At 31.8% G+C, this 20,946-nt stretch overlaps 2 protein-coding genes across 2 annotated transcripts in view; one reads left to right on the top strand and one right to left on the bottom strand.

Annotated features, from left to right (window-relative positions):
* The window catches only part of LOC113400588 (glyoxylate reductase/hydroxypyruvate reductase-like), a 501,977-nt gene that overhangs the window by 79,173 nt on the left and 401,858 nt on the right, over positions 1 to 20,946 (bottom strand). The gene's annotated exons all lie outside the window — the stretch shown is intronic.
* Positions 3,716 to 19,402, top strand: LOC113400411 (transcription factor ATOH8). The gene is made up of 2 exons (XM_026639967.2): positions 3,716 to 4,053; positions 17,665 to 19,402. The coding sequence occupies exons 1-2, from the start codon at positions 3,996 to 3,998 to the stop codon at positions 18,396 to 18,398; spliced, it is 792 nt and encodes a 263-aa protein (XP_026495752.1). The 5' UTR covers positions 3,716 to 3,995; the 3' UTR covers positions 18,399 to 19,402.

Genomic DNA, 20,946 nt, shown 5'->3' on the forward strand with positions numbered 1-20,946 from the left:
AGAACTTAATTTAAGAACTTAAGTCAAATTACTCAATTGCAATTCAAAATAAGATTAAACATCTGTATATGTACAACGTATGGGTTATAAAAAAATAAAAAAAGCGTTTAATTTTATAGTAACAGTGTAGTGTCATTTGCATCGGGACGGACAACTTGCAATTATAATAAATCATATTTATCAATAATTATTAATCAATTTTAATCGAAAGACGATTTTTAAGGAGCCGTTAATTGCTACCATCGCGTTCCATTGCGAGCGCCTTAAATACATCGAGGCGTATTCTGAATGCACATCTGGGAGTAATGAAATACGTAAAATACACAAAACGGTTTAAAAACAATTTATAAATACCGATAAGGTACTTTATGTACAAAAATTTTAAGTTCAATTTTGCTTGTAGCAGCGTAAACACTCTTGGCTTCGAACACCTGTTTCAACCACAACGTTTATTTAGCCTAATATTAAGATAATTTAAACTATATTTTTTAGATAATAAGGTTCATTTTCGATTGTGCTTACATACATTGCATTCTTGTTAGGGATGTTCGCATAAATTATCGATGTTTCGCTTGGAAGTAGGAGTGTGGAATAAGTCTGTCTCTTTCTAAACACTTGTTTTTGTTTCGTCGCGGTTCGCAGAATGTTTGGAGTAGACAAGTGCCGCCGCCGAGGTTTCCCAAAGCAAAACATTGACATATCCGCTCGCAGATATTGCCATTTTGGGTGTAACTAATTAATGTTTCTTAATTAATTATTTAAAGCATTTTATTACTTCAGAATATTCGTGTTTTAATGAATATTAGGACGTAATGTTTTTATTGTTAATGTAATTAAGAATAAAATATTTAAAAAAATATATAATTTATACAACAAACATTAAATATTTTTTATACATCCATTATGGATTTTCGCTTTTCATGTACATCATGACATGATTTTGTGCATTCAGCAGTACCTAAGTAATTAAATAACAATGTTTTATGTGCCTCAATAATATATATAAAACAATACCATATACGGCCATTTGCTTGGAAACGACTAGAATTCATTTGCTGAGTCAAGTAGGTACTAGTTGATCGACGCCAGGTCACGGGGCTAGTTCATAATACACGAGGTGTCGGCGGCCAGCCGGCGCCACGGCGGCAAAAGCGGCGCCTTCTATCCTGCCAGCTACATATCTGACCGCGCAAATAACATTCAACCTTATCTGTATACTTTAAGATTGAAAATTAAGTAAACATTTGTATATCAGCTGTAACTTCCCATATAAATGAAATACTATCCTTATTTCTAAAACAGTAAAGTCAATTTTATCATATCTGCGGGCAATGTATTGAATTAGTTTCTCGATTTTGAATTCCGAACGCTAAGAAAAAGAAAGCTACTTTTTAGGAAGCGTGAGGTTTTATACGAAATTTATTTGTTGTAAAAAGTTTTTTAAAGCTTAATATTAAATCTACAAAGTCAATACGATTTTTACAGATGCTACGACTGATAAATGTATTTAACTCTCGCGTGGGTTTTTCGAAGAGGGAGTTAGGTGAGTTGTTGCAATTGCAAACATGGCAAAAGTTGTAGACGACCAATAAATGTTTTGGACGTTCTTTTAATGTATCTAATATTAGCCTCGCTTACTGCGTTTATATTCGGCGCCACTTACGTTGCCAGGTGGCTGCTCTTTCTCGCTTTGACTTCACCGATAAATGATATCGTTCGTATCGTATTCTTTGTGTACGACCGCGTGTCAATTAGCCAAGTTTTTTGGATAATATCCAAAAATCCTTCAACAGAAACCATTTTAGTCAAATAAAACCAGTACGTACCATCGGTTTATTGAATCTTTCAGTCAAGAGGTCGTGATTTCCTCGAGGGATTAATTAAATAGCCAAAAAACTACATGTTAAACATAACGCGCCGATATTCACGCCATTCCCCGCGGCTATGGCTAGGTGTCAAAAGCCTTACCTGACCGTTTCACGCCTACACAGTACAAGTTTATACTGGGCCGAATATTTACTATCTCAGGCACATTTTGTTTGTTCGGGAGTTATCCCTTCACACCTCACATTCAGGTCGCTACTCAAATTATTGTTTAAATATTGTAAAATTATTTCTCGTGATTGACACGAATGATTCTTCAAAAAAGATGTTGTGCGATGCACATAATTCATAAAGTAATTTTTAAGATTTTCAGTATTTCGTTTTATATTATTATTATGTTATTGATACAAAGAAATGTCTCATAATAATGATGACGTATACGGTATGACGGTTTTTTACTCCTTTCGCAAATAAATCTCTCTCATATTAATATCATAATACACTTTTTCTTGTAAATTAAATATCAATGGCGAAATGTCCAAGATTTCGGAAAGTGTATATTTATTTTTGTTACGGTTATGACTCGATTTAATGTTGTTACCCTGTTTGAGCCCATAAAAATTCATGACAAAACCTGTATAAGCGGCTGGAGGCGAAACTTTGTTTTTTTGCAAGCCGTTCCTCGAAACTGAGGAAATGTCCGAGCAAAAAGTCGACGGAACAGGATTTCGTATCAGCGTTGCCAAATCTGGACGCGTTAAGAGATGTTAAAGGGGACGCCGCCATCGCGCCAGACCGCAGACCCGGCGCTGGAGGAATCACGGCAAAACCAAACAAAAACCAATGTCCTTCCATAAACGAGAGACACCTTGACACCACCTATCTTTCAGACGAAAATATAGTACCCAAAGGATTAATTTATATCTTCACTTATCTCCTCGACTGGGAAAGTCGTAAGTGTGACGAGACAATTTACACAAATAGTCTTATATCATGTCTGATAAGTGACTTGCATAATATCTTCATCAGATTAACTCGAATTTGTCTCGCTTTTTTCTACTATAACATTTTACGGTTTCAAAATAATTTCTATACATATATATCTGTTTTAGATAAATATTTTTATATTTATATGCCAGGAATAAAACAACGTATTATTCATTCTGTGTGCAATTAAAATGTGTGGGATAGTAACATGATTAGATGGTTATTAAATTCTAATTTGATCAAAATGCGGGAACGTCGTCGTTACACGGTACGAATAAGCGATCGTAAAGTATAGTAATGCGTATGCGTGCGTGAGTCACGGCGCACTTGCACATGTGGACATGGAAATAGCTGCAAGTTGGAACAAATGTTCGCATCTGAAGCGGCGATCCTCACCACGAGTCGCCGCCCCGCCGGCCAGAGTATGCGACCGGCTGGCGCGCCAGTGCTGCGATATGTCGATAAAATACTGCACTAATCGCTTTTAACATTCAAAAGAGCCAAATTTAACTTCTGATTATCTTAAGTGCCCATATTTAAGGTTATAGAATATTTTTTAATGCGAACAATATTCGTCACACTAATTATAAATCGCTGTGGAATGTAAAATTTAAACGTTTGTGACAACGGTATTATTTATTTCAACAGTAGTTAATGTAATATGGCTACTAATAATTAACTTAATTATAACGCGAGAGAGAGAGAGACAAAATACTGAAATATTCGTATTTAATTATGATCAGTTAATACAATTAAACTTAAAATATAATACAAAATGTAATTAAAGAGTTGTACAATTGTCTGTATATATTATTACATCAGTTCCATAAGTTTAAATTTACGATAATCTGAGCACATGACAGTCGGTGCATCTCTAAGGGCGAGACTGGGCTGGCGCCGCGCTTTTTTACCCCGCCTCGGTCCACCAAGCCAAGTTCCTTACTGGCGCTTCAGTTGTGTTCAAATCGTTAGACGGGAAGGTTGTGTGTGTTATATTTAAACATTCGTCTAACAAATACGTAAACGTAATACGATGCAATGACAATTTGAGTGTTTGTTTTGAATTAAACTGTGTTAAATCGTGCCAATATTGCCAAGTTACCTTGATGAGTGTGTCTGTATGAATTGTTTATTGAGGATTGTTTTCTGAAGTTTTGGATTCGAATGAGCTGATCGAGGGAAAAATGTCAACAAATACATTTATAGCAAATAATGAAGATGTTACTCGAGCTGATGTGAAAGGTAATTGAAATATTTATATTTATAAGTTTTATTTTTAAATAAAATTTATGAAACTAAGTTTATTTAAACATCATTTAATTTTAAATGTTATTGTGTATTTACTTAATTGCGAATATATTTTATATTTATTTAAGACATTTTTTTTAAAAATTTAGCTATATAGGTAGGTATTTATATATCTTTACGTAAGTACATTTGTTGTCTGATTTAAAATTTGCATAAAGTTCATTCACATTTTATAACTTTTGAGTAATTTCCTTCATCAGGCACGAATTAGAAAACAAAATTATAAGATTGACGAACTTTGAAAAATTTCGAATTTGAATTTATTTTTTAAATAAAGAACACATACTGGAATTTGATCGCGTTTTAAAAATACTAGTAACCAGAGAAACATAATACTTACTCTACAAAAGAATATATTTCATACATTCCATATTCAAATAGCTTTATTACGTGGGTATAATATTCTGTAATTTGTACGCCGGAAGCCTCAGAAACGGACGGACAGACAGAATGACAAATTCGGCGCCCATATGAGGCAGGCCGTAAATAAACATTGCGCTGTAAAAGGACCCGATTAATTTAAATAGCAAATTGTTCTACGCCTACGGATAAATTAATTCGTAATGATATCGTTTTATTACATTTAAAAATATTTTCAATAAGGTTTTAATTTAGAATACATTTTATCGATTGAAACATTTCATTATCTGTTTGAAAAGTACGTGTACGTTTACGTTAAAGAAAAAAAAAAACAATAACCGTTAAATATTAATCGATATCAATTTATTTATCGTGCTAAAACAGAAGGGGTGCTACAAAAAATCCAATGCACATGTTAGCGAGGGTGAAAACCCCATTGAGGCGAACAAGTGTATGTTTCACTACTAATTTATTCTAATACAACTATACCATTTTAGCTCCTATTACAATACCATAAGAGGGATTCTTGTGTCAATATCCAATTTGTTTGTTCACATGTCGCATAGCGGGGGTCGTGAGATTTAAAGTCAAAGTTTATTTTTTTTTAATAGAATTAGGTCGTTAGTGTTGCCAACTGTTTCGCAAACAAAGAAAAAAGAATTAAGCGTATGGTTAATTTAGTTTATCTACGAATGTATTAAAATATCTAAAAAAATAACTTTATTAATCAACGACATTTATTCATAAAGATAAATTAGTGCATTGTAGGTATTTATCGACCCATTTTTTAAACAATAAAATTTTATCTGTACATATAGATAATTATTAAAAAGATACGGAATAAAGAAACTCATTCTTACGTCATATTTCAAAATTATTTTTTTATAAAACAGTTAAACAGTTGAATATATATATATATGTTTGCAAATTTATTAAGGAAATATAAGCTGTTACATTATCTTAAGCGTAATGTACAAGTACACTTGCACACATCATTATCCCAACTTAACAGTCTCTTTCGCTGTATTGAATTTGAAATAAAAATAAATTAATTCGAAAAGAATAGGACGAATCAATATGAATACCAATCTAAATTAAAAACTACATTAAATTTAAATAGCTTTTTATTATTAATATAGATATGTATATCTATGATATTATAATATCTTTCTTTTCACAATATCTATGTTATACAGTAATTACACATAATTTGTCAATTGTTATCCAATCCAGATGTTACATCTGTTCTTGTTTTATTAAATTGAATTAAAGTTACGTAATAATTCATTGTAATTTAAACAGTTCATCAATAATTTCGAGATGGTACACATTAAATAATTCTTAGCTTTAAAATCTTCAAATATATACAGAAAAAACGTAATGAAAATTATTGAATTAATCAGTTGCACAGAAGTCATGGTTTACTTTGTAACAAGTCGGTGTTACACATGTCAAGCAGGCGACACAACGATTCCATTACAGCTATTATGTCCCACATCTGGTGGTACCACATCTGGTGGCCAATCGTTGACGTCACTTTGACATGTGGCGACAATCGTACAGTTTTATTACGGGATGATTATTCTAATTGTTTTTCAGATGTTTACATCATGTTTCGTTAACATAAATGTCGGTACGTACTTAAAGAATCTATTATTCGTTTTAAAGAATAACATTGATCTTTGTTCGTTAAAATTGTAAAAACTGTTTATTTAATTAAAAATATGATCAAGTATGTATTTAAAATATTATTATAATTATTTTTCATTTGTAAATAGATCAATATAACAAATATTATTTTAGTCATCCCAATTATATGCATATGCAAATAAAAATCAGGATCTTGTTTATGGCAAACGAAATAAGTGGGATTTCCCGGTGTCGTAATACTTACTCAGAGCATCAATAGAAAAAAAGTGAGATGATGATGTCTGTATAATATTAATGTGTAGTTAGCTCTTAGTAATTTATATTTAATATCATAATTCTACAAGATTATTATTTATATTTATTCAAGATTATTCGAGACAAAAAAGATAAGCATTGATGCCATTTGACTTTCGAACTAAAATAATCTTTCATATATATTTCGCTTGAGATGCATCGACTAAATTTGATATTACTTTTATTGTGAATTTTATTTTTGGTTTACAAATTGAAATTACATTAACAAATAAGTACATGAACATTTTTGTCAATTAAATTTCAAAATAAAATAAGATATATAGGTATCGATATAATCTATGTATTTCCTTACTGTAAATGACATCAGTAACGTCATAATGTTATAGTCAAATTATAATTGTATTTTGGCGAAATAATCTGTGCCCTCTTGGCACAAATAAAAGCATAACCAAAAAAAAAAAATTGTATTCATAGTAGTGTTTACTAAAATTAAATTCGACTTTTAAATAATTTTGTTCATCTTCGCTTGTCAAAATTTTTCAGGAACGGAAACTATGCAACAATTCATGAAACAATATGTTACTAAAAGGAAATGGTATTAAGTGTTGAAATGATATCGTCCGACAAAACACGTGTCGTAATACACGTGAGTATGTTTCAAAATATCAACCCGTAAAACTGTTAAAACGGATATAATTTGAAAAACAATTGCTTTTTCATTCAATAACTATTTTATCTGCGAAATACAATCCTATTTTTATGATCGGAAATATGAAGATATATTATTAATTATTCTGTTCAAGTACCTTCAAATCTTTGAATTGTCTTTTTATAAGATAGAATAATATAAAGATACTATTATATACGTCTGCCATTTTTTTATTTCTCACTAAAAACGCGTCACGCTTTTCTCCCCATGAGAAGGGGGGGTGCTATGTGGGACTCGCCGGTGCCCAATAAAAAACGAGCGGTTCCCTCTTCGTCTCTTCGGCGGGTGTCACGGAATCCTCGCATGCTACCGTGACATACTATACATTTGCTTGATAGTGCCCATATTTTTCTTTTAATTGCAGAAAAAATAATTTTATTAATTATAGGCGATTATAAGTAAGAAGCTTGTAATAAAATAATAATAAAAATTAAGAAGTTAACTTATTTATTTAAGCAATATGTACATAATTACTTATTAATTTTGTACGAAATTTCATAAAGTGATTACATATACAAATACAATAAAGAAATTGGAACGGTCATAATAAAAAACGTAATCAAATCAAATAATAAGAACATACATGACCGAGTACTTTATAAAGTAGTTTTTAATTACAACAAAAACTTCAATGACGTATTACTCTGCTTCAATATATAATAAAATTTCAAAATGGCATCAGGTTTGAATTTAATTGATATGTCTTATATATTTTCGTACAATGGAATTAAAATCAAATATGGCTACGCTTTCCACATTTTTATTAATAGTCTGTTGTCACGTTATAAATCATTACGGTCAAATGACTCGTTCGATAACAAAAGTCAAATTGTAACAGATGTCAAGCACCGATCGTTTGCGCGCGTAAAACAATGTTAGTGTCATAAGGCTGACAGATGCAGTAACAATCAACAATATGCAAGCAACTCGTTTAAAAACAGATGTCTGTAAAGCTTAGTACATACTAATACAGTTGTCAGGGTTTCAATTTGTATGTAAACAAATATTATGAAGATTACCTTGCTACGTAGTAGCTTGGACTGGTCCCTTTTTTATTTAATTTTTATTTGCTAAACAACACAGTATTACATTGATTTAAATAATGATTTTTAAGAAATTTAAAGCTACATAAACTAATGTTTGACAAAAAAACTTATAAATTATTTATTATCGCATGTTTTTTGAAAATATGCTGAAATATAATTTTCTTTTTTAAATATACTATCCTTACTGATAAAATTATTACATTAAGATTGTTTGCTAATTATTTGTTAAATGAATTATTTATTTATAGCACCATTTTAGCTAAATATATGATTCAAAATTATTTCTAAACTTATTCGTGAATGAAAATTTGTCGTTTGTTAGTAATCAAATGATGGGTTCCCGTTTCAAGCACTAGGATCAATAGATCTCAGATCGTACTTATGGTCGAAGGTCGCTTCTGTTTCTTACATTTTAAGTGTCCCTGGGTGAAGGAGACCAAATATTATCAGATGAATAATTAGGTCGTCTGCTTTTATAAAATAAATAAATAAAATTAATAATTAAAATAAAATATTAACAATAATTTATAACAAAATGAGTGAACAGAATCTACATAACTACAAAACAATGGGCTTTGTGAAATTAGCAATCAAAGCATAGAATCTGCATTTATGCATTAACATTAGAGGGGTGACAGGAAACAAGAAATTCATCGAAAAAGACAAAGGGAGGAAGCGAGCGGGGTGGTCACACAAAAACAAAAGATCGCCCATCCTTCCCCTGATACGCGGATATGAAAAAACGTAACCATAGACAAAAAGTGCTAAGTTTTAAATGGAAGACTTACGAGTTTCATGCATTAAAAAGTTAACATATCATAAAAAAACGCTATTAAATTAGGCACTTAAGTAATACGTTGTTTTTATTTTAAATTACAAAATTTACTTTTCCAGGTAATCATTCAAACTAAATCCAAACACGATTTCTTTAAAATACATACTAATAACTAAATGTTAGTTAAATAAGTAAGAATTTAGAATTTTTAATCCAATAAATCGTGTAATTATTGTGTAAGATGCCTAAACCTAAATACTGAACACAACTTCAAAGTCTGAGGCGGGATGATCGTAAAATAATGTACCTATTACGTGTAAGTTTTATCAGTACAAACGCAAAACGAATGTCTAGCTGTAAATCGTATTGAGTTACAGACTTCAACAATATCCTGAGGAAACGACTTTTTAACGATAACAAAATTTCGTTAGAAAATGGATTAAATATTATACAAGGAAAAAAAGAAGAACATTATATTTTTGATTATCTGTATTTTTGCGGTTTTCATTCATACTTTTGGTTAATTTATTAAAAAAAAAAAAAATACCGCTGTCAATATTACTGTATTTCGTTATAAACGGTGAGCAGGTCAGTATTAAGTTTAGTAATATATGCGCAAGGGTGTAGGGACAAGCGTATCTTGTCCCCCGGATATCAAAGGTTGGCCTAATGACGCATAATGTCTAAGTTTGTGTCACTAATTAAAGTCTTGTGGTTTTTTTCATATTCGTTCTTAATTGTTGTAGTTCGATATTTAAAATTGGTCCCTTCATGTTTATAAATGAAATAACTGCCTGACGTCCTCTAGTGTAATCAAAGTGAAATATAATTTGTCAGGCTGACTCTTTCTTTTTCCAGTCACTGGGCATGTGTTTAGACCCTGACCGAATGAATTAAAATTATTAACTGGTAGGCAATAACCCGTGAGGAAGTAAGGACGAAAACGTTAGTTCTTTGCCTAGATTGGCTTCAACCAAAGAAATTAATATATTTAAATATACATTTTTGTAGTATTCGTTAAAGACAATTATAAATTTTAAAGAAAAACTATTGTAGGGTAGGCTTGGGCCCAAAATTGGAAAATATAGTTTTAAAAATATATGTATTTTTTAATGAAATAAGTGAACACATATATTCTCTCATTGGTCAAAAAAAACATCGTAATCTATACATATAATATAATTGGAGTGTCTGTTTGTAAAATTAAAATAACTCATTTTTACTAAATGCATATGTATGTATACACGGTACATATACCAAAATAACATTTTTTACAATTTTTGTCTGTCTGTCCGTCTGTTTGTTCCGGCTAATCTCTGGAACGGCTGAATCGATTTCGACGAGATTTTCACTGGCAGATAGCGGGTGTAATAAGGTGTAACTTAGGCTACTTTTATTTTAGAATTATATATAGAATCAAAATAAAATCACGCTACAATATCCAAATAACTTAAATTCAAACGCGCACGAAGTATCGGGCACAGCTAGTAATTAATTAAATTGCTGTAGGAAGTACGAAAAGGGTAAAAGGAAAAGGAAGAGTTTGTTAGCATACAGGTTAAACTAAATTGCCACCATCCCACTAAAACTAAAATGAGAATAAAACAAAAGTAATGTAAAAGTTAAACAAAAAAAAAAAATCAGAAAATGAAATAAAGGTACTAATTAACCACGTATTCAACTTTAATTGGTTATGATAGCAGTAGTTTGTGCCAGTGTTTTACCATATGTTCAATTTTTCACGGAATGGAAAACTAAAGTAAACCAATAATTGAGAAATTAAATTTCGCCTTCGAAAATTTGTCGCCACAGGCTAAAACCGCTATTTGTCAGTATATATCTATTTGCAAGCAAATTCATCCAAATCAATATAAAAAATAAACACAAGCCACAATATTGTTCTTTAATAATAATGACTATCAATATTTTTGTTTTGTATCTAATTCATATTATAACTTCTGTATCGCATCGTGTTACTTTTATTGTGTACTAGTGAGTCTAAAAATTCAAAAAATTCTTTAGGAATTCCGAAATCTATGACAGGTTCTGTTTTGATATCATTTCATTGTAAACTGCAAGTCACTCGTCTACATTTGGCGCTAAAATGATGAACCTCTTTTAAATGAAATTTTTAATATCAAATAGTAAACATTATTTCAGTTTACGTTTTTAATTTTTTTCTTATACATCCATAGAGCGTCGCTCTCTAACCGGTTAGAAACTTTTTTCGAAACTCTTTGTTAATTCGTAACAATTTAGTAAAATGCCCTCAAAAATCTTCTTTAATTTTCTGCACATCTACGGCTGGAACTCCTCAAAATTACCATTACCGATTTTTTATGTGCAGCCATCGTTCCATAATAACTGGGACAAAAATCGGCTTACGCTATTAATGTAAGATAGATCAACAGGTTGTATAACAAAAAATGTACAATGTTGCAACGATCAAACGCATACACCCGAGGGAGCGTGAATGACACTATGTGGCCTTGTTAGGACGTACGATCTGGTTTATTTTTTTTATAAACGTGGCGGGCAAGCGCCCACATCGTCATTATCGAAGATCGAACATTATCTTATACTTGCGTCCGTTTTAAAATACAAATTGAAAAATAAAAAATACTTCTGTTGAAAATTTATTTCATTCGCGTAATTGATTTTAATATTTGTTTTATGATTGCACGAAAGAATTTCCTTTCAACTGAATAAGATGTTTTGAATATAACAATTTATGTAACAAAAATACGGTGATTCTATATTTTAACAATGTCTTATGTTTTTGTTTACTTGCAATGTGTATTCAATTCCACATTCCACGAGCGACGAACAAGATAATTTGCATTAATTCGCGAACACATAAAAATTCAAAATAATGTTTTTTAAAGATATATAGCCGCCTAATTTAAATGGCGCTGGCGTTAACTAGTTCGTTTTAAGCAACATCCGGGAAAAGAACAGACAGATTATGTTATTTATTCATTTTTGACTTTTTTATTTGCTATGTAATGATAAATAATTAAATACATAAATCTGCGAATCATTACATTTTCTAGCTTCAGTTTTTAAAGAGGTTCGTAAATTATTGAATAAAATTTATCTCATTTAATGTAACAAGCGGTTAATATCTTAATATATACAGATGAAGATTAAAAAATGACAATGATCGAAGTTACAATTACATTTTTCCGTGCCAGATGGCGGAAGAACACCGGGTTCCGCCATCTGGTTCAACTTAGCCGCATGCGAAATTAACTTTTTATATGTGATTTATTTTATCGACGCCGGGACGCCAGAACAAGGCCACGCTTTACTCTCCGGCACTCAATTGTCAATGTGATTTGCTATTGTTAAGGCAGAATATGTTCTTTATTTAAATTCCCATTTGATTTTTTTATTATATTCAATAACGATTTGCAAATAGGCAAGGAAAATATGTCCGAAAGAACAGTTGTGCAGTAAATAAATGTATTCCATATGCCAATGAAGATTTTTATCGTGCGCTGTCAAAAGCAAAAAACAAGTTGTAAATTAATGTTTTGCTTTAAGAAATCATTACAAACAAAAATTATCATACGTTTGCCCCCGGTTGCAAAGAGAAGTACAGTCACCTCGGAATGTATTTTATTATCTGTCAATCAAACTATATTTCAGAATGTATGCAGCTGTGTCTCCATAAAATCAGTAGTTTTTTGCAACCGACTGTATCACGTCGGCTCCTGTCATGCATAATACCCTAATGTATTTACAAAAATCTTTGGTAAAGTCTAGGTTTTATTTAAATGAGCACTCCTAGAGATGTGTAACAAATGACTTCTGACAAAATGTCACAGAGATGCAATATTTCTCTTTCAACCAGGTGGTTTTATCCATTAAACATCGTATCGGAGATGAGTATAAAAAATCTAAGCAAATTTAAATTTTTTCCTTTTTTTATTTAGAGCACATGCGCGATCTTACATTTGGCACTTGGGTCACATTATTGTTACATGTACATATAAACATACAATTATATATAATAATAATAATTATATTATTAAGATGGTAAAAAAAGTGTTCCATTTAGTGTCATATTTAGTATCATTGGAAAGGTTTTGACCTTAATTTGTGCCTTTTAAACGTTTCATATGGTATCCGGTAATAGTTTGGTATTTTAGGTGATAATTTTCCTTGTTGCTAGTAATAAATAAATGGTATTACACTAATGATAATTATCCTTATAGTTTACCGTCATCTCTAGCCTAAACTCTTATTGAAATATAGAATAAATTTACTTATGTTCACAATAATTAAGTTTATTTAGAAATCGTTGGATTCATTTTTTTTTCTTTATTTGAATTTAAAACTTGGTACTTAAATATACATAAACGACCTATTTGATATTAAACTCTTTTAGAATTAAGCACGTGTCAACCAGGTGTGTTGCAGACAGTGTTGAGACTACTGGCCTGTAACAATAGGATATTTTGACTTCAACAGACATTTCCCGTTACAATGGTTTTATTTGGTTAGCTGTGTGTTAAACTATAATAAGTTTAATACATTTTCACGAACCCGATTATTCTGCGAACAATAAGAAAAATGGATACCTGTGTTATGCATTATAGCAATGTACGTAAATGCAATCTAATTGATATTGGATAATTTATTCCTATTGGAATAAAATATATAAAACCATATACATTTATCTATATGCATATGACTTGTTTTCTCAAAAACTTTAATGTAGTGTTACATTAATTTTATCGAGTATATTTTACACATAATTAGTCCCATACTAAATCCTTGAGTGATTAAACCTCCCGCATTCATTTTGAACGAAATGAATAATGATTCTGATTTTAGTGTTAATTATGGCTTCCTTATGTAACTGCGATTAACGCATTGAATAATAATAAAAGCCATTCCATATAAGAAATTGTTTAGTTACTTAGCAATGGCGACCGCATGGCGCCTACGTGTCGCCGCGGTGGCGCGCGCCGCATACATGACTAATCGGGTCCCAGGCTGCGGGATTCTATCCCGCCTAAACACAAGGGGCTGGACCTCAACGAAATTAGGATATGTACAGGTCATAACGCATTTTAGAGAATTTAGGTACTATTTGTAGCACTAAAACATATACGTTTGTATTTTGTATTAATAGGTATATTAAGTTTGTAAATGCTCGTCAATTACATTTTAGGCATTACAGTATTGTACCAAGTTACTGTTTGGCGCCATCAGTAATGTTTGCGTGGTGAAAGTCTCAACATCACGACTTCTCATACATTAAGCTGACCGTGCGAATGTCTAACCGCGGACGCGACGTATTAGCCTAAATCATTTTTATAATACTGATCATCGTCATTATTTTCCCATTTCTTTCGGTAGCATCACGAACATTCCCGTAAATACTCCAGCCTTAAGCCACAACCAGTAAATAGGTATCATATAACAACATTCTAATATTTTAACAAACATCCAGTTTTGTATCGTCATAATAGTACAAAAAAAATGAACTATGTCTAGGAACTTAAAAAACTAACTTTAGGGCCGTATTTGAATAGGTTCGTTTTAAAGGACGCGTTTTGTTTCTGTGAAATTTGGCGCCAGATTAATATCACCTCTGGAGGCGAGGTTTTATCTAATGGTGAGATCGACACTATTCAACCTTTTGAGAGGGCCATAGCGCCGGCTCCTTTGAATCTTGTAGAAGACATTCATATTAAAAACGAACCTTATACGAAACATATTAAGGTTGATAATTGCGTATGATATATACCGTGTACTCTTTGTTTTACACGTCAACGTGAATCGGCGTAATGAGCAACGGACCCATAGTCGTTCATAGTCCTTATTTTATTGTGGGCAAGAAACTGTGATATATTGTCGACCCGGATTTCTCTGAGACGTACATTAATCGTTTTCAATTAGTTTTTTTTTAACGAATACGTTTAAAAATATTACATATCGACATTACATTCGACGTTTCATAAATATCATTTTCATTTTAAGTTATGTTTAGCAAGTGTAATGTAGCTTAATATATTTTTATCAAGTATCAGAAGTTTATATTATATTCTGTGGATATTCGATCGTAAGTTTACATTGGTTAAAAAACTAAGATTGTTTTAAATATAATTAAAATACTAAAATGATTTAACAGAATTTATTCTCACGGTGACGATTATAAATACCAGGAATGCAGATGTCGCTAAGAGTTGCTGTAACAATTCGCATAGTTCTTATCAGAAAATAGAAAAGGAATTTTATATGTAGCTTAAAGCAATTAAAACCTCAATCAAACGTAGGCGGAGCTGTCTGAACAATTCTATCGTTGTAAAAAAAACCCACCTGTAGTGTGAGAAGGTACGTGAGCGTAGCCGCGGCATCGAGTTCTGCCGATTTACCTTTCAAGTTGATAGAAGTGTCGTGATACTTATATCTAGGAAATAAGATTCAAATTGCCGTGAACTTTGGTTTTCGTTTTTATAATATTCTTGTCTAATTGGAACGCCTTCGCGGCGCCACGTTCGCTCGATTATGAGCCATAAACCAATTCCGGTAGCTCAACTCTTACGGACTTTTACGATTTATCTTCTATTAATCGCACGATTTCACTAGATTTTTCGTAAATATGAAACATTTGATAATAATTAAACGAGTCTGTTTATATAAGCGTATGTTTATCCGACTCTTACATAAATTCGACTTATTATTACATATAATTTTATCTTTATTCGAATTTTGCAAAAACAAATATTTTTTTATATGACGTTAGCAGGAAATATCAAACATCCAATTAGAACGTTAAAGGAAATGAAATTGGTTTCATTAAAACTCCTATTTTGTATTTCCTGTAACATAGGACCTTCTGACGGCTTATATTATGGACATTTTTTTAAAAATAAATATTTTTTTTAAGTAATGACGACCAAAAAGTATTTATTTACTGTGGGTATTGAAATTTAAAACTGTCAAACTAAAAAAATGGATTAAGATTCATGTAGCGACGATTCTTAACTTTTTGTGTACAGTTTTTAGATTGAGAGATTGTGTCTATAAGAAAAACCCGAAAGAATTAACCAATTATCTCTATGGCAACAAAAAGTGTAGGAATGCGGACAAACTCTTGTTCTAGAAGTAAAATATTAATAAATAACAAAGACGCGCCAACATATGGCCGCGAACCGGTTAGGATCAAACCTGTATAAATCGGATAACTTAAGTACAATATCACTGTACACGGGCTGAATGTTTATCTCGGGATTTATCTGCGAAATTATTTATCACTGTACCGATTTTCTTATCAAGTTTTTGCATCAATATTATTCAATTTGTGCATTCATTGTTTTTAAAAAATATTTTTTTTATTAAATTGCTTTATATAAAACCGATTAGACTTTACGTAACAGAAGAAAATACAATATATTTGTCAAAATAGTAACAAATATAATATGCTTTTTAAATTGTGGCATTTAAAAATCCATCTCGTGTAAGTCGTGACGTCACTGCGCAGGCGCCGGCGCTTAGCGCGTCGAAGCTTTGCTGCGTTTTTAAAATTATTGATTTAATGAGAATTGTTTGCAAATGGTAGAATATGTATATTGCTTTAGTTTAATAGCAGTTATCAGAAACAATAATTAGTGACTGTAATCAATGCCTATTGCAATTATAAAATAGCTAAGACATTTTTATCTGTTGTTCTTAAAGCGTTGAACCGGAATATCATTTTGGCGCCATTGTGTAATTTAATATTGTCTTGATACATTTTGGTATCTGTATAATATTAAACTTAGGAATTTTTCCGCGGATTTGTCTACAAAACAACTTTCAAATTGATTATGTAATCAAAAGAATTGGGATTTTTTAACGATTTAATATTCATCTCTGCGGGTAACAAATTATTAGTGTACAAAAAAATGTATACCAATTACTAAATATGTAAGTTTTTTAAATTGTTATATTTAAATTATTCAACGAACAAATTTGCAAATAGTTTTGGAAAAAAAATCACTATTTTATAAAATTATATTTAAATTGTAATTATTAAAACATACCTACGTAACATTTGATTGATTACTGGTCTTATATGTATTAATGTATTGTCGCTAGGATATGCTCGAAGTGCTTAAACAGGCGGACAAACCAGTGTTGCGGGTAAGATTCTAAGATGCACGACTTAACAAAATATATACTCATAAAAGCTAGGTGTTTGTTGTGATTTCACAAGTCAGAATTGGCTCAGCTGTGTTACCATACTAAAATAAAAATAAGTAAATTGGAATTTCAATTGAACCGGGAAATGCTGCTAGAACTCTTACGACTAAATTACGCATTCATGTTTTGTACTTTTTTGACTTTTTTTATCGTATTTATAATACATTATGTATGTAAACTAATATTACATAAATATTTTATAAAGGAAATAAAACCTTATCAAAAAGGAAATATATAAATGGGTTATTTAAAAAAAAAGTTCATCGGTTACATTTATCGCTAATTTCATAGCCACACGATCACATTCGATAGGCAAGTCGCGTCCCTGTCCTTTAACGAGCGGCGTCGTTTGTGCGTCTGTCTGTTGTCTTTTGTTAAGCTTCCGTCGCTGATGTATAGATGAAATGGAGCCGATAAGCGAGTCTTCGTTGAAAATTCACACGACTTCATTAATTCCAAGTGTAAAATTTATGTAATTTTTTCTCAAAATGTAAGAACATATTTAATTATTTGGCAATTTGGTACTAAAATGGTTTTATCGTTTGTTACAGAACGCATACTAGAACGTGATGCTGGTTTCGTGTCAGGCGGAGAAGATGATGACTCGTGTTCCGGTCCCGCACACTCCGATGACTCCGGTGTAAGACTTGTCGAGTCAGACTCGCGGGTCAAGAGAGACCGATCGCCAAATCGTCTCGCGCCTCCAAAGAAACGCATCCGTCTTGACTCCAGAGAAGATTTAGCGAGTCCTGAATGCGAGAACCCCACCAGTCCTTTCAGGCCTTGGTCTTTCGCCGAAGAACCGCAACAAGAACCTCTTTCATTAGTTAAAAAAACCAGCGAAACTAGTCTTTTAAGGCAAAGGCGGAGGCCATTAGAACCTCCACCGCCTAAAGTTCCTACACCAACACCAGACACAAGACCCGGCCCACCGCGAGTCCCGCCTCATCCTGGTGTCGTCGAATCATTCGCCGACAGGTCGAAACCGAGAGAGCAGAGAAATTACAAGAACATGACGAGAGAAAGGCGGATAGAAGCGAACGCCAGAGAAAGGACGAGAGTTCATACCATAAGTGCGGCCTTCGACACGCTCCGGAAGTCTGTACCATCGTACAGTCACAACCAAAAGCTGTCTAAGTTATCTGTGCTGCGGATAGCATGCGCTTACATCGCGGCTTTATCCGCGGCTATCGAACCGGAGGCTGACCTCTCAGAAGCAGTGGAAAAAGTCACGCAAACTATACACACTGAAGGCAAATTAAGAAAAAAGAAAGACGAACCTTGAACGTACACCGACTAACAGGGGATTGTTAGTGGTTCATACCGTCCTATGGAGCCTAAGCCTACGCGATTTTAAGTACAAAAAATGACAATAATATTGGATAGTAAACGATTTATTTATTTGAAAATCGGTAGGTTAAGATCGGTCGTTTCTTTTAATTCAACATTGGTCAAAATTCTGTTTGAATCTCGTTTGTCTTATGGTCTGTATTTATCGGTTTATAAATATTGTTCCTTAATTAAATATAATTTCGGGTTGATGACTAATTCCTAGCAAAGACAATTTTGTAAACGCCTGTGTTAACCATTCCCCAAGCCCAGTATTAAGACAAAAAAAAACTATTTAATGAGGATACTATATAAAAACTGTGTATTTTGGCTTTAATACTTTATATTTATTACAAATCGAGTCAGTAATTTTAAGTCAGAATTGTATATTTTATTTAGATTGTAAGTTGTGTATTCTATGTAAATATTATCGTTTATAATGTACAGTAAATGCTGTTGGTATTAAATGGTTGCGAATATAGTATAAAATAATATTTGTTCAAATAAAAGCAATTTTGTAAGTTCGAAATAAAGTATAAGAATAGTTTATCTGTTAACTAGTTAAATGTAAACATACATTCAAGCCTTTTCATCAAAAAAGTTATGTGGAAAAAACTTTTAGGTAGCTACTTATTTTAATGTTCAAAAATCGAATGCCTTAAAGATATGATGTGATAATCAACAGCCGATAAAGTGTAGACATACATATATATTAAAAGGGGAGTCTGCGTTCTTTTGTTATCGTTTTGTGTTACAAATCTCAATTTATTATGACAGTTTAACCGATTATAAATGATTATGCAAAAATAGTAAAAACTGTATGCACGTCTTGAATTTAATTTCTTGACATTCCACTTATTAATTATTAATTTCAAATACTTTAATAACTTATAACTGAACTGTCAAACACAGTTACTCATTTTTTAAACAGATACAGATAATAAATGAAAGATTACAGAAATTTTCATTGTTTCATTTTTATGTTATTTCCGAAAAAAATATGTAACTTATTGATTCTACTACCTCATTAATTAAATGTAAAGTATATAAAATCTGAAAATTCACTTTGATTATATAGTTTACTACTACTAGAAAACCTACTAATATTTATATTAGCAAAGTATAAGACTATACTACATGCTTATATCATATTACAACAAAACAACCTTTCCTATTTAAACAATATTAGAATTATAGTATAGTATCAAATTAATAATCAATTTGATCGTTATTCCAAATCTTTTTTTAACTCATTAATCTTAAGGCAAAGTTATCTAATAGTAAGATAAAATATGAACGCCCACAGAGAAAGTGTGACGGTTAATAAATTCTTAATATGACATTTGAAAAAATGTTTAACTTATGATATTTTATAGCAAAACAACGAGTTATTTATCTGAACTTCCCACTATTTACATCGACATTTACCTAAATAGGAAGTAGCGGGCATCTGTTAGTTCACAATAACCTCTGTTATGACCACAGCTGCTTGGGGTGGCAGATAAGGTGGCACGTGGCTGTATGTCAATATTCCTTTGCCCCTTATCTGGGATATTAAAAAAGGGAGACATCGAGAAACGCGGGAAGAACGTTATCTAAAATTTACTTTTGTTTTGGTAAAATTAAGTTGCAATTTTAGATTTATTGGACTGGATTATAGTGGCAAGCTCAATTAAATTAGAGGTTCGTAAAATTAACATCTATATTATTTAGTATTAATAAAACACGTTGTTTCTTTCAAGTTATTTTACGAAGATTATATTTGAAATGGTCGGAGAAAATAATAATCCATTAAAAGAAACTGTTGACATGAAGTTCTTTAAGCATTTTGAAAAAAAGAAAACAGTGAACGAGGGGTGTATTTTTAATTATATTTGTATTATGTGAGGTAAGTGGTCAGTACCGCCCAGACGTTGGAATTGTGAGAAATTTCTTACGTCGTCATTGCGCCACAAACCTTGGGAGCTGAGATGTTATGTACCTGTAGTTATACTGGCTCACTCGCCCTTCAAACCGGAATAAAACAATACTAAGTACTGCTGTTTTGGTGGAAAAATATCTGATGTGGGTTGTATCTACCCCAACGGGCTTGCACAGAGCGTTACTGCTGAGTGCAAAGCCCCACCAACAAAATTATTCGTAGGTAGTCTATCTATTGATAATACCATTGTATTGAAATTGACGTATCAATTATTCCGGCATGGATTCAGCTTCGCATTTTTGTATTTCAAATGAGAATACGTGTATCATCGATATTTTATATTAAAGAAGTCACACGACTATTAACGGATATGAATGGATTATTTATCTAATGAACGCATGAGAACGAATGCTTACGGATGGGAAATTATGTAAACGCTAATTTCAACTGATCTGCTGTATGTGATAGGCGAGTCTTAAAAAAACGATATATTCTTGAAGCATGTGGTAGCCACTTAAGATAACCTATCATCGCTTAAATTGGGAATCGATGCTGATTCGTGGTCAGGTCAACTTAACCCGAT

Source organism: Vanessa tameamea, chromosome 17 (genome assembly GCF_037043105.1).
Source record: "Vanessa tameamea isolate UH-Manoa-2023 chromosome 17, ilVanTame1 primary haplotype, whole genome shotgun sequence".
NCBI lineage: Eukaryota > Metazoa > Arthropoda > Insecta > Lepidoptera > Nymphalidae > Vanessa > Vanessa tameamea.